This window comes from Phacochoerus africanus, chromosome 8 (genome assembly GCF_016906955.1).
Source record: "Phacochoerus africanus isolate WHEZ1 chromosome 8, ROS_Pafr_v1, whole genome shotgun sequence".
In the NCBI taxonomy this organism is placed as follows: Eukaryota; Metazoa; Chordata; class Mammalia; order Artiodactyla; family Suidae; genus Phacochoerus; species Phacochoerus africanus.
The window spans coordinates 27,040,859-27,053,942 of record NC_062551.1 but is presented as its reverse complement, the minus strand read 5'-3'; the positions used below and the strand labels follow the sequence as shown (position 1 = coordinate 27,053,942).

At 56.6% G+C, this 13,084-nt stretch overlaps 2 protein-coding genes across 6 annotated transcripts in view; one reads left to right on the top strand and one right to left on the bottom strand.

Moving 5' to 3' along the window:
• Positions 1-1,836, top strand: part of TK2 (thymidine kinase 2) — a 28,448-nt gene extending 26,612 nt beyond the window's left edge. For 4 of the 5 annotated variants that reach the window (XM_047789824.1, XM_047789826.1, XM_047789827.1 and 1 more), the window contains one exon: positions 90-1,836. In XM_047789824.1, coding sequence (XP_047645780.1) covers positions 90-188 — 99 coding nt within the window. In that variant the 3' untranslated portion in view covers positions 189-1,836. The remainder of the gene's footprint in view (positions 1-89) is intronic. The other variant, XR_007136261.1, reaches the window with a different exon arrangement.
• A 4,106-nt stretch (positions 1,837-5,942) lies between these two features.
• LOC125133706 (transcription initiation factor TFIID subunit 4-like) lies at positions 5,943-9,811 on the bottom strand. The gene is made up of 2 exons (XM_047792151.1): positions 9,304-9,811; positions 5,943-8,510 (listed from the first exon to the last, which is right to left on the bottom strand). The coding sequence occupies exons 1-2, from the start codon at positions 9,796-9,798 to the stop codon at positions 7,398-7,400; spliced, it is 1,608 nt and encodes a 535-aa protein (XP_047648107.1). The 5' UTR covers positions 9,799-9,811; the 3' UTR covers positions 5,943-7,397.
• Positions 9,812-13,084: the final 3,273 nt, after the last annotated feature.

Genomic DNA, 13,084 nt, shown 5'->3' with positions numbered 1-13,084 from the left:
GCCTGCCTCCTCCTCTCTCGCTCCATCCGTCAAGGGAAGATGATGGTGAGGACAGGTGCAGCCCTGTGACCCGTGTGTTTAATTTCCAGGTGATTGAGGCTGACCACGACATGCAGAAAATGTTAGAACTCCTTGAACAAAACCGTCACCGAATACTAACTCCAGAGAATCGGAAGCTTGGTCCATAAGATGGGAAAGATCCTGCCAGAAAAATGCCTGCTGCTGCCAAGCTGGCTATGAGGAGCAATTTGGGAAAAACCCGCTCTTGGGAGGGCTTTCTGTCTGGCCGCATTTGTCTTCCTAATGGTCTTCTTTCCTTGCCAGTGTCTTTATCCTGGGTTTCTGGCCTCCTGGGTAGATGGCATAATGGGACCCATGGGTTTGGCCTGCCCTTTGGAGCTCGTAGCCTTGCGTTTCCTGGACGCCTCTCCTGGTGGTTTCTCACCACCGGATCCCTCTAAGTAAGGGCAGAGCCCCCTGACTTAGGCTGGACCCATGGTCTCTAGTCCTTCAGACCCCCTGGGAGGGCGAGGTGGTCGGCTTACATCCCAGAGGAGGAAGTTGAAGCTCAGCGAGGCTAAGGAACTTCCTAGGGTCACTTAGCCAGTGACAGTGGAGTCAGCACCATTCAGACTTGGTGACTCCCAGATGACCTCTCGCCCCAGGCTGCCCCCGCCTGAGAGCCCTGCCTGCCCTGCCGGAGACCCTCACGCGTGCGTGCGGAGGGCCAGCCGTGCATGGAGCTGGCGTCGTCTCTCAATCTGAGCAGTTCCCAAGGACAGTTAGCATTTCTAGGCTTTCACAAAATTGTGCCGTGTTTGGCCGGAGCCTGGTGTTCAGCAGTTCTCTAGCAGGAGGCCAGGGTGGCACCTACCACCTTGTCATTGGGACTTCCTGATCCTTGGCTCCTGAATGGTGCTTGGTCTCCTTGGTGACAACATTCCTGCTTGAGCTGCTGCTGATTTCCTGTCGGCAGTGGCTTGTGGCCCCAGGCTGGTGTGTGCGGTGCTGCCCTGGGGCACGAGGCCACCACCTGGCTTCTGAGGCTCTGTGAGGAGCTTTGGCCTGGAATTCTTGGGAGTGTGTGGCCCAGGGCAGAGACACAAGTGGCCTTAAATCTTTTTTGAAATGTTCTTCTATCCACGGGGACCCCTTGGGCCATAGAGCAGGAAACTTGCGTAGCTGTAGCAGCGCCTTGAAGGCACGGCTGTCTCCTGCGTCAGGTGGAAGCAAGAGAAGGGAAGAGCTGCTCTTTGGGGACAGTCTGGACCAGAAGTCGAGCTTGAAAGCAAAGGCTCTCGGAGCATTGGTACTCCTGATGTTTGGAGGTGGGCAGAGGGAGCTTCCAGAGGACTGGATGCAGAAACGGGGATGGATTGATTGTGAACTTGGGGAAACAGGCCCGGGCTTCTCTGAGCAGCAGCTGGGGTACGTAAAGGCAGGACGGCCTCGACCCAGCCTCTGTGCACGAGACTGACGCCCAGTAGGGGACGGGTGGCCCTGGTAGGGTCCAGTTCCAGAGGCAGCGCTAGAGGGGCAGCACTCTGGCTTCTGGCCCTTCCTGGCTAGACCGACTCTCGGCCGTGTGCAGGGGAGGGCGGCAGCCCAGTGGGGACGTGTCTCGTGCCCGGGTGTCGGTGACAGACAGAAAGCTGGGTGAGGCCGTGCCTCTGTGGCCGGGCATCTCCGTGTGCTGGGACCATCTTTGGGACTTTACGAATGGGACAGTCCGATTTTCCCCACAGCTCAGTTTGGGCATCTGTTTGGGGGGAAGTGTGATTAAAAAGAAGTCATGTGCTATGGTAGCCAGTAAATCCCTCACCTGAGACCTGGTAATTTTGGTGTGTTTCCTATGCCTGTGATCTTGGCTGCCTGCAGCATCCTTACACCCATAGGATAATGTTTTGCTTTTTAAACACCAGGGATGTCTGGGTCTGGAAGAGCCCTTGGTCATCCCCGCCCCCCGGCACCGTGGAGAGGGTGCTGTACGCAACTACAGTGGCTGGAGCTTGTCACCAAAATCTCCCAGCCTGGAGATGTCACGTGAAATGGCTGGAGCCAGCCCACCGAGGGTTGCTCTTCCCGACGGGGCGGGCAGGGCTGGTGGTGGCGGGGGTCACGGAGCGGTTAGGAACACTACCGAGAACCAGGGCAGGAAGGGCGCAGGTGGCACGTGGTAGGCATGGGCCAGTTCTGAGAGCAGAGGGAGGCACCCCCCAGGGACTCCCAGGAACGACCATGAGGAGCATGGCAGGGGCTGGCATCCCCGAGGAGCTGGACGGGGCAGGCCAGGGCAGTGGTGTCACCCCGTTCTTTCCCTGGGGTGGGGTTTCATTGGGTGTAAAGCCAGTCCAGAGCCATCTCAGCTGCTCTGACTCTTGCTAATTAAAAAAAAAAAAAAATCTTGAACAGTATATTTTCTTTGTCAGCGTTTTTAGTGAAGTAATTCCAAATTTACATTTGAGGCTTTCTATTTTACATGTGAAATACGTGATTAGGACCATTCAGAAACATCTCATGTGCCTGGTGACTTTAAAAAACCACACAAACAAAAGAAAACCAAGCTAGAAGTATATTCTTCTTTCCTGTAAAAATACAGCAGTGGGTGGTGCAGGGCTGGTGTGGCAGCTTGAGGCCTTAGGGTCCCGGGCCCATTCTGTCCTGGGATTGGCTTCCTTCCTCCAGGGGCCTTACTGTCCAGTGTGGCACTGGAGATCCTACTCTGGCTAATGTTGGCATCAGGGCCTACCCCCCCACCCGCTTCACACCTTGGTTCCAATGTGGATGGTGATGCTTGCAAAGCACCACTGAGATAAGCTGGAAAGTTCTAACTGGGCTTTGCTAGAACTGGGGGAAAGGCGAGAGGGAAGTTGTTGACCACAAGCTGGGTCACATCATCTGGCTCAGCTCACATTAGGAAAGGGGAGAGGGAGGGGGACACGACCATGTTCCTGGGTGAGGCCCTCAGGTCAGGTTCTGCAGAGGGTACCGTTGGTGTGCTCGTGGCTGGCTGTGGGATCTTTGGCTGTGGGGCTGGAACTGGCCAGAGGGCGTCCTTCGGCCCAGAGGCCTGGGGTGGGGGTTGGAGGCGCCGAGCACTCTCATGTGTCCGCAGGGCTGTGCTGCCTGCGTCTTACTCTGTGCTGGTCCCACAGCCCAGCTCCCACCCGCCCTCCATCAGAGCTGAGTTGGGGACCAGAGGCACTGGGCACCGTGTTACCGTTACTAGATTGGCGTGGTGGAGCTGGGGCCTCGGCACCCGCCCAAGGGAGGCTCTCAGGAGGCCGTGGCTGCCTGTGGCCCGGGAAGTGATGGCTGCTTGATTTCCCCTTCTTGCCTCCTTTCCTTTCCACCTGAGCCCCTCACCTCGACGAGAGGCGCCTCCCCAGCCCGGGGCTCCATCAGTCAGAGACCCTTCCTGGGGATCCCGCAGACTCTCACTGTCAAACCTGGTGAAGGAGAGCTTGTATTTGCTGCTCTGAGAGCAGATGGACGATGTTTCCAGAACCCGTCCACCCTGGGCGCTCTTGAATCCGCATCACCCTCATTTCCCTAGAGCCTGGGGTGTTGGGGGAGCTGACCGCAAATGCTCACGTATCTGCCGAGTGAGTAACACTCATCCCCTTGGCCTCCCCCCGCCCCAAGAGTCACAGGTATTAAAATAATTGACAGGCTCTTGGAAATGTCAGCCCTCCACTGTTTGAGAATCTATTAACGGTAACACTGTGCCCAGTGCCTCTGGTCTTTGGCGGCAGGTGACTCACCAGAGGCCCCAGGACCACTGGCACGTGGCTTCCTTTTCCTGACAACCCTAACCCCGCAGCTCCCTTAAGGCTGGAGTGAATTCTCTGTCCCTCTAGTTGGCATAAGATGGTGAACTTGGCAAAAGCCGTTTGACAGAAGCTAGTTGAAACCCAGTCTTGTGGCGTCTGGATGGGCATTGGCTTTTACGGCTGCCTTGTTGAATTTCTGCTTTTCCTTCTTGAAGCCTGGGGTCCTTGGCACACAGGGGAGATAGTAATAGGTGTTCTGGGAAATGGGGGTTCTGTAGTCCAGAAAATTGGGGCAACACTATCTGGACACACTGTCTGAGATGCACAGGTCTTTTAGCCTAGTTCAAGTCGAGAAGTCCTGCAGAAAAAGCACCTGCTGAACTTTGTTGTAGTCGAGGACTCTCAAACTTGCTTGACAGTAGAACCCCTCATTTGGGGATAATCCGTTAAAGATCCCTGGACGTGCTAGTGTTCCTTGAAACACATTAGGAAACCCTCTTTTAGGGGCCCTGCAGCTGCTGGTGACTCCCAGTGCTGTACCCTTTGGGACTCTCTAGCTTATGGTTCGCTAACTTCAGAGCATCTGAATCCCCTGGAGGGCCTACCCCCAGTTTCTAATTCAGCAGCTCTGGGATGGGCCTGGGAATTTGTTTTCTAATAACTTGCCGGTAAATGATGAGGCTGCTGGTCCAGGAACTACCCTTTGGGAACACCTCTCCTAGCCTGATGCTCTCCGGAATTGGACCTCCAGGAGTTCCAGGAAACCTCGGCACGTCATCGAACCTCAGGAGCATTGGTTGTCTTATCTGTCACATGGGAGCATTGCTCACGTAGGGCTCTGGGCATGACTGGCCTCGCTCATAGTTGCTTCTGTTTTCATATTCATCTGTCTTTTCTACATTTTATACTCATTCAGTGGTTTTCCTAGATGGATCCTTGGACACGCTTGTGAATGAGGCAAGTCCCTCTCATGGAGCTTATATTCGAGTCGGGGAAATGGAAAATGAAATACACTTAAAGTGTCTTTGTGCAGGAAATTGAACTGAGCCGATGTGGCCAGGGAAGACCACCTCTCTGAGAAGGTGACATTTAAGGTGAGGTGTGAATAACAAGAGAATCTGGGGGGCTCAGGTGGGGTGAGGGCAGCGGCTGTGAGGCGGGGCGGGTGGATTTAGCTTGTTAAGATCCCAGAAGTTGGAGTTCCTGATCATGGCTTGAAGAAATGAATCTGACTAATATCCATGAGGATGCAGGGTCGATCCCTGGCCTCGCTCAGTGAGTTAAGTGAGGCATTGCTGTGAGCTGTGGTGTGGGTTGCAGACGTGGCTCGAATCTGGCATTGCTATGGCTGTGGTGTAGGCCGGTGGCTATAGCTCTGATTGGACCCCTAGCCTGGGAACCTCCATAGACCACGGGTGCAGTCCTAGAAAGACAAAAAAATAAAACCCAGATAACAACAAAAAAAACAGACGTCAAGGGTAGCTTGGCTGCAGTGGGCTGGCAAGGAAGGGTGCATGAGATGTGGTCAGCGGGGTAGGAGGGACTGAGCCTACGGGGCTTGGTATGGCCTTGGGAGCCCCAGAAGGGAATTGAGTGCATGAGAGTCATGTTGGGACAGTGTTCTTGTTTTAGTTCTTGTTTTCGTTCTTGTTTTCATTTTAGGGCCACTCCTACGGCATGTGGAAGTTCCCAGGCTAGGGGTCAAATCGACAGCTGCTGGCCTACACCACAGCCACAGCAACCCGGATCTGAGCCACATCTGCGGGCTATACCACAGCTTATGGTAACACCAGATCCTTAACCCACTGAACAGGGCCAGGGATTGAACCCACATCCTCATGGATGCCAGTTGGATCTTTTACTGCTGAGCCACAATGGGAACTCCAGGGACAGAGAGGTTTTAACTGGATCCTCTGGCAGTGGGGTGGAGCTGACTGCAGGAGGTGAGGGCAGAGGCTGGGAGACAAGGGAGGGGGCTGGTGTTCTCCAGGGATCTGAGAAGCCATGGTAGCTCAGACAAGGGGTTCAGACCTTTGTGAGACAAGGAGGGATGTGGTCAGATTTGGTCCCTGTTGTGACAGGGTGAGGGATGTGCAAGAGCGAAATCAAGAATGATATCTACCTGAGGCTTCAGCTTTGGAGTAGATGGGCAACACCGGGAGGCAGGAACATTGGAGGAGAGCAAAAGTTCTATTGTGGGTTGGGGCCCAGCGTGCTTATTATGTTAATAATCAGATAATTATGAGTAAAGAATAGTCACGGGCTGCAGGTCAGATCCAGGACTAGATGCCCTGAGGAGAAGCCCTGGTTGCCATGGTTCCTGGGTCTTCATCCCTTCTAAGGTTCCTGACGCCCTCTGCCTCACCCCCCCACCAGCTCGACATTGACAGCTCACTAGCTTGAGTGACAACTGCTGGGTGATGTGCTGGGTAATTTTCATGAGAGGGTGGGTGGAAGGATGGATGGATGGATGATGGGAGGATGGATGGGTGGGTGGGTAGATGGATAGGCAAGTGGGTGGAGGGGTGGATGGGTGATCAGTACACCCCTTTCTCCCCAGTGCAGACTGCTTCCTGATTTGTCTCAAAAAGCCTGTGTGGGGGCTGGCCCGCTGTCTGCCTGGGAGGGAGGTGGGGCTGGTGCCCCTGAAATCCTTCCCACATGTGGTCCCCTTTAATCTTTAGGGACTGAAAATGGCGGAGTCATATGCTCAGCTCTGGGGAGAGCAAGGCAGGCACCATTTATTAAGTACCTTCTGTATACTCAGAAGGGGCCTTTACTGATGTAACTTTTATTGCTCACCACTGGCCTGGGAGGCAGGGGCCATCCTCCCCACTTCAAAGATGCAAAGCTGAGGGGCTGGCCCTGTTACCCCAAGAGAGAGGGTTTTGGCTGGAGGACAAGGACGGTCTATCTTGGGGCCCCCATGAGGAAAGTGTGTGTGTGCACGCACGCGCGTGCGCGTGCACAAGTGTGCATGCCTGTGTGCATATGGGGGCACGAGAGGCTGTGGAGGGGGGCCCCGCTCCAGGCAGCCCAGAGGGTGGAGCCCTAACCCCGGGTATAGAGCAGGCCTGTGAGCTAACCCTGGGCTCTAACTGGGCCTTGTTCTCTGTTAATCAGAAGTTAGCAGAGAGCAAAGGGAGGCCGACAGGGGACCCTAAATGGATTAAGGATGTATTACCCGGCTGGTGGTCTACACAGCTCTCTCTCAATCTGCCCTGTGACGGATGCCAAGGGAAACTGCTATTCAGAGATGCAGGATGGCTTGTTCAAGGTCACACACTGAGCTGGGAGGTGAAGGGGACAGGAAGCCCTGCTAAGGTTGTCGCTGTGCACACCTCACCTCACTAACTATTCCCAGCCTCCTGTGAGGTAGATCTGACACCACGTCCACTTTACAGAAGGAAACGGGGCTTAGAGAGGTGGCGTGAGAAGCCCAAAGTCACACAGTCTGTAGGTGACAGGTCTGGGACCTGAGACCAGGTGGGATCTGCAGCCTGGTCCCGTGCCTGACAAGCTGTGGCCTTGGCTGCTGTCTCCCCTGCTGTAGTCCTGGATCTGCCACCTCTCCAAGGGGTCACCTCTCCAAAGGGTCACCTTTCTGGCGGAAAAGCAGTCGGCTTAGTTCAGGTGTCTGCTGTGGCTCGTGCAGTATCCTCGCGTGGGAACTGGCCCCTCCAGGGGGACATAGTGAGTACTGGGGGGCTCTCGTACATGGGAGGAGGCCTGGGGAGCCCTCCAGAGCTGAGTGACCCTGTCCGGGCTGCCACCTTCACTGGCTGCCTCTCGCCCCACGAGAGGCTCTGGTTGTTTGTTCTCATCAACCCCAGGGCCCGGGGATCCCCAGAGCCGGCCTGCTGGACTTGGGGGTGTGAGGAGGTGGGCGAGGAGCTCACAGAGCTGGTCCATCTCAGGAGGAGCGTGTGGAAGGGCATCGTCCGTGCCAGGGGCGGCTGGCTCCGTCTGTGCTTCTGGCTTTGGGGCCAAGGAATGCTCAGACCACTGGGGGCCTGGCCTCAGGCAGAGCTGCCTGCGAATGGTGACCCCTTCGCTCTCAGGAGCTGCGCTGGGGACCAGGAACTGCTCGCCACTGCTACATGAGGTGGTGGCCGCCTCCCCTAAAGGAGGGCCGGGTGCCTGGGCTGGGCCCTGGAGTTGCTGTTCCTTCAGGCTGCTCGGGGACCAGTCCCCGGGGAACAGGGGCGTCTGGTGCAGGATGAGGTCACTATAGCAGGTCAGAAACTCCTCGCTGTCCGAGCGTGTGCTGGCACGGCGCCAGGGGCCCAAAGGGACCAGGGGGTCGGGGAGGGGGCCGTGGGGGGCTACTGGGACCTCAGGCGGGCTCCAGGCCATGGGCAGGGCGCCCTGACCTTGAGCGCCTTCCGCCTGGGGCCTCTCCGTCCCCGTCCCTGCGGGGGCGCTCAGGCTTGGCAGGGCCTCCCGGAGGCTGGTGCGGGTCTTCGCCGGCCCTCTCCCTGGGCTGGGCCTGCGGTGGCGCCCAGCCACTTTCTCGCTGAGGACGGGTCCGCCCAAGGTTCCAAGAACAGCCTCACACGCGACTCTGGTCAGGAAGATCTCAAACACCATCTGCTTGGTGTCCTCCTCGCTGGCGGCCTGGACCAGTGAAAACTCGGCCTTGGAGGTGGCCCTGTAGCCCAGCCTGCCCAGGGCCGCATGCAGGGTGTGTTCGGAGAGCACGGGCCGCACCCAGTAGGCAAAATTCCCCGTGTATGTCTGGAACAGACAGGTGATGGTTAGGGTGGACGGTCCCTGCAGAGTGGCTGCCAGGGGCCGGGCAGGACCAAGGGCTGGTCCCACGGCCCCTGGAGGCTCCTGAGAAACAGCTAGGACAGGGCATCAACCCACATGGAAACCTGGCCCACGGGCCGGCCACCCCGTCCCGTTTTACAGAAGGGCACACGGAGGCCCAGTGGCAGGACCTGTGTCTCAAGAGACACAGCAAGAGAAGGACCGAGCAGGCCAGTGTCCTGGTTCCCCACCTAGCAGCACTGGCCTGGAGCGAGAAGACATGGAGCCTTTCCAGTGGCCTTCCCCAGCCAAAGTCTTTCCCTTGCTGCTGCTTTTTTTTTTTTTTTAAGATTTTTGTTTTTTCCATTGTAGTTGATTTACAGTGTCTGTCAATTTCTATTGTACAGTACTTGACCCAGTCACACATGTATATATTCTTTTTCTCACATTATGCTCCATCATGTTCCATCCCAAGTGACCAGTTGTAGTTCCCTGTGCTGCACAGCAGGAACTTCCCTTGCTTCTTACGAGCTCCTTGTACCGACTCCTTAGCGAGGTGGTACAGCCTAGCGGTCAGGGGCTGCACTGCCTGAGTTTGGGTCCTGTCTGGGCTGTTTATTAGACCATAGACAAGCTGTAGTAACCTCTTCAGCCCTCAGTTTCTCCAACTCTAAAACGGGGCTGAAGTCAGTGGGCATGATAGACCCACCGTCCCCCCCAAAAGCAGAGCCCTGGCCCCTCCCAAGATCCCCTCGCTCAGGGGGCTGGCGCTGCCTACCTTCAGGGACCTGATTTCCTTCCTCCAGGGAGACAGAAGTAGGTTGACAGAGATCAGCTCCAGGAACTCCAGTGCCCGCACCAGTTTGTGGCAGATGTGCTGGGCAGAGCTGGGAGCCCCCTGCGAGTCAGGGGCCACATCCTCCGGCAGACAGAGCTGGGGTGGGGCCCCCATGCCCAGGAGCTGCTGGGCCCTGCGGATGAGGGCTGCTTGCCTGCAGACCCTGAGCTGGCCCTCCTCTGCCCTGTCCGTGTAGTAGCCGATGAGGTCATCCAGGAGGGGTTCAGGAGCACCCCTGTCCCGGCCTGGGAGTCGGGACCCACTCATGGTGGCGCTGAGGGGCTGGATGAGAGTCCTCTGGGCTGCCCAGGCCAGCCCGCCTCTGTCCCATCCCCCAGCTGAGTCAGGAAGCCGAGGAGGAAGTGGTGCAAGCAAAAGAGAAAGCTGCGCAGGGTGGCTGCTTGTTACTCTGGAAGTGGCTGGGGTTCTGGTCATCTCTTCCCAGTGCAGCAGAGTCGAGGTCAGGCCGGATCCTCGCCTCGCCCCCAGAGCAAATGGGGAAGTGCACTGGTGCCTGCATCCTCCACACACCACGTGGGTGCTGCTGGACGTTTGGCATCGTCACAGCCTGGGGCCAGAGAGAGCCAGAGAGGCCCTTGTCCATCGCAAGGCCAAGGCCAAGTGCCCCTTCCTCCTATTTATGAATGAGGAGACCGAGGCAGCGAGAGCAAGAGCTGGGATGGGAGCCCAAGGACAGGAGTTTCTTATTGCTGCTTGTAATGAATTACTGTAAATTTAATGGCTTAAAATAACACAACTTAATTATAATTCTAGAGGTGAGAAGCCCCACATCATGGTTGGGCCGGTTCCTTTTGGAGCTTCTAGGGGAGAAGCCATTTCCTCGCCTTTTGTACCTGCTGGAGCCCCCGCAGTCCTTGGCTTGTGGCCCCTTCCTCCGTGTTCAGAGCCAGCTCTGTAGCATCGCGCAATCTCTCTCCTGACTCTGCTTCAGTTTCTCTTCTCCTCCTTTGACCCTGTGGCCTCCCTCTCATAGGACCTCTGTGCTTCTCCTGGGCCCACCTGGACAGCTCAGGCTAATGACCTCATCTCAAGGGCCTTCTTAACCTAATCACACTTTCAAAGTCCCTTTGCCAAGGAAGGTGACATACTCACAGGTTCTGGGGATTAGGGCCTGGCCGTCTTTGTGGGGCTGTTTTCAGCAGACTACACCAAGTCTGTCTGATAGCCAAGGCTCTGCTTTTCCTTAATACCGAAGACTTGCAGGAGCACCCAACAGGAGTGGCAGGTTTGGGGATGGGTTCCAGGCCGTTGAGTCATCTTGAAGGGTGGTCACTAGACCATGGGGTGGGGCAGGGGATCTGAAACCAAAGGGTTTGAATGATCTCTCTGGCCTCATTTGCTCCCTGAGGAGGGGTGTGGAATTGTTAACATTTCACAAAGTGGTACACACAATTTAACAATATAGGATTCTTCTCTTGCTTTTAGTTGCTTTTTTTTTTTTTTTTTGGTCTGTTTTTCGGGCCACACCTGCAGCATATGGATGTTCCCAGGCTAGGGATCCATTCGCAGCTGTAGCTGCCGGCCTACACCACAGCCACAGCAACATGGGATCTGAGCTGCGTCTGCGACCTACACCACAGCTCACCAATGCCGGATCCTTAACCCACTGAGTGAGGCCAGGGATTGAACCCGTGTCCTCATGGATGCTAGTTGGTTTCGTTAACCACTAAGCCATTACGGGAACTCCTCTTTTGGTTACTTGTTGATTTAACCACTTCACTCCTTCTGGACACCCTAGTCCTCAGCTGCTGGGAAGCCCATCGTGACTGTGAACTGCCTTCCGCCCCTGTCTCTCCAGGGTTGCCCAGGATCATGGGGGAACGCTGGCAGGGTGCCTGGATCCATTCCCTTCTCTGGCGTCTTGTGCACCGGTCGGCCCTGCTGCTTCAGGGCCAGCCTCCTCCACTTGGGGCCACTGCAGTCTCTTGAACTATCTCATTAGTCACACTTCCTGGGCCCTCAGGGAGTGGCTGGCTTGGTGAGAGCCTGCTTTCTCTGTCTGCCAGAGTGACTTGCTTTGGGGATAAGGCAGGGGCAGAAGGAGGATAGAGGATGCTGGAGATTTGCAGGGGCTGCTTTGGCTTAGGGTGGGCTGATGGGGGATGTTCTGAGGCCCAGAGAAGGGAAGGGTCTGGCTCAAGGTCACAGGGGCCCCTAGGACTGGAATGGGGCTTTGTAGCCACCCTCCCTCCTCCTCTCGGGTGATTCCTGCTGCTCGCATGTGGCGGATGCCATGGGCGCTCTGTCCACAGGCCTTGGAATGTGCCCGGCCCGTGGCAGTGGCCTCATCAGCCAGCAGCTGCAGCGCCCCTGTCTGAAGACTTTATTTGGCTAGAAGAGCCCACTTGGTGCACAAAGGGCAGGGATTAACATTCTCTGGGGAACAACCTCAGTGACCTTTGAGTCTGAGAGCCGCTGTGTGAGTGATCCATCTCCCTCAGGCGGTTAACGGAGGTGTGCTCCGCTCGTTCTCGTGGAGTTGCCTGTGGCGGCGACCTGTTTGATGACATGCTGCACACGCTTCCTCCCTTCCTGGTTTCACTGCCCCCTCCCTGGTAGTGCTCCTGGGGTCTCCTCCCCCATTAACCCCTTGTACCCCCATCCTATCCCAGGGTCTGGTCCTGCCCCCCACCTCCCGCCCCGCTCCCACTGTCCTGGGAATTTGCCTTCAGGTCCTGTCTCCTTGGGGCCTTCATGGCCCTGCTGCCCAGTGAGCCCTCCTTGGTCCAGCCCCTCCAGCCCCTGGTGGAGAGAGGTGGCCAGTCTCCATGTGGGAGTGTGCACAGGTCTCTGTGTAGCAATGTGCACAAAGACTGTGGATGTGGCTTTATAGGTGGACAGGCCATTGCATGTCGCAGCGGACACAAGGCATGTTGGAGATGGAAGAGGCAGTAAATACCGAGCCCAACAGTCCCCCTGGGCCAGCAGGATCCTAAGTGTGGTGTTGGAACTGGATGTCAGGGTGCGGTGGTTCAGGTTGGGGTCAGCAGGTGGCTGGGCACTATCGCCATGAAGGCCGCTCCATCCATTCCCAGGAGCAGGGGCCTTGCAGCATGGGGGTGGCACCTGAGCCAGGCACAGTGGTGCTTAGAAGACAGAGGAGTGACTGTTTTGCATACGGCGACGGGGGCTTGGCTATCTGGCTGTGCCCAAGGAGAGATGAAGGAGGGCAGAAGTCACTCCCAGAAATGGAACGCCTGAATGCTTTCAACCTATGGAGCATCCAAGGGAGACGGAGAGGCCCAGGACCTAAACAGGTTCTGTCTACAGCTGTGAGTGTCAGTGGGTCTGAAAGTGGGAGAAGGGAGTCTGCTCATCCGTGGGGTTCATTTGCTCTGAACAGTGGTGGCAGGCAGCCAGCAGGTGGCACTGTGGGCCTGGCGTGGAGATGCTTGGGCGCAGCACTGTTGGGACCTGGGACTGGGCTGTACCTTCCTTAGGCTTGCATCCCGCTGTCAGGGCACTCGGGAGTTTAGGACTGCGCTAGTGGGCTCTACTTGAGTTCCTGTGGGAGGGAACAGTGGCAGAGGGAGGGAACCAGCCTCTGTTGGCCAAGGGATCAACGACCAAAGCCAAGGTCTTATGGAAAGCACAGACAGGAAGAGAATTTCTGCAGAAGGGGAGAAAACAACTTCTTTCATCCTAATTACATCCCCTGTCCCCTGCTTCCTGGTAGTCAAAGCCATCTGGGTGCGGAGAG

Excerpts from the sequence above, each read along its gene's own strand:
- LOC125133706 (XM_047792151.1), bottom strand. The coding sequence starts at position 9,798 with ATGACCAGAACCCCAGCCACTTCCAGAGTAACAAGCAGCCACCCTGCG. Across the intron at positions 8,511-9,303 it reads AGGAAATCAGGTCCCTGAAG|ACATACACGGGGAATTTTGC; the intron begins GTAGGCAGCGCC and ends TGTCTGTTCCAG.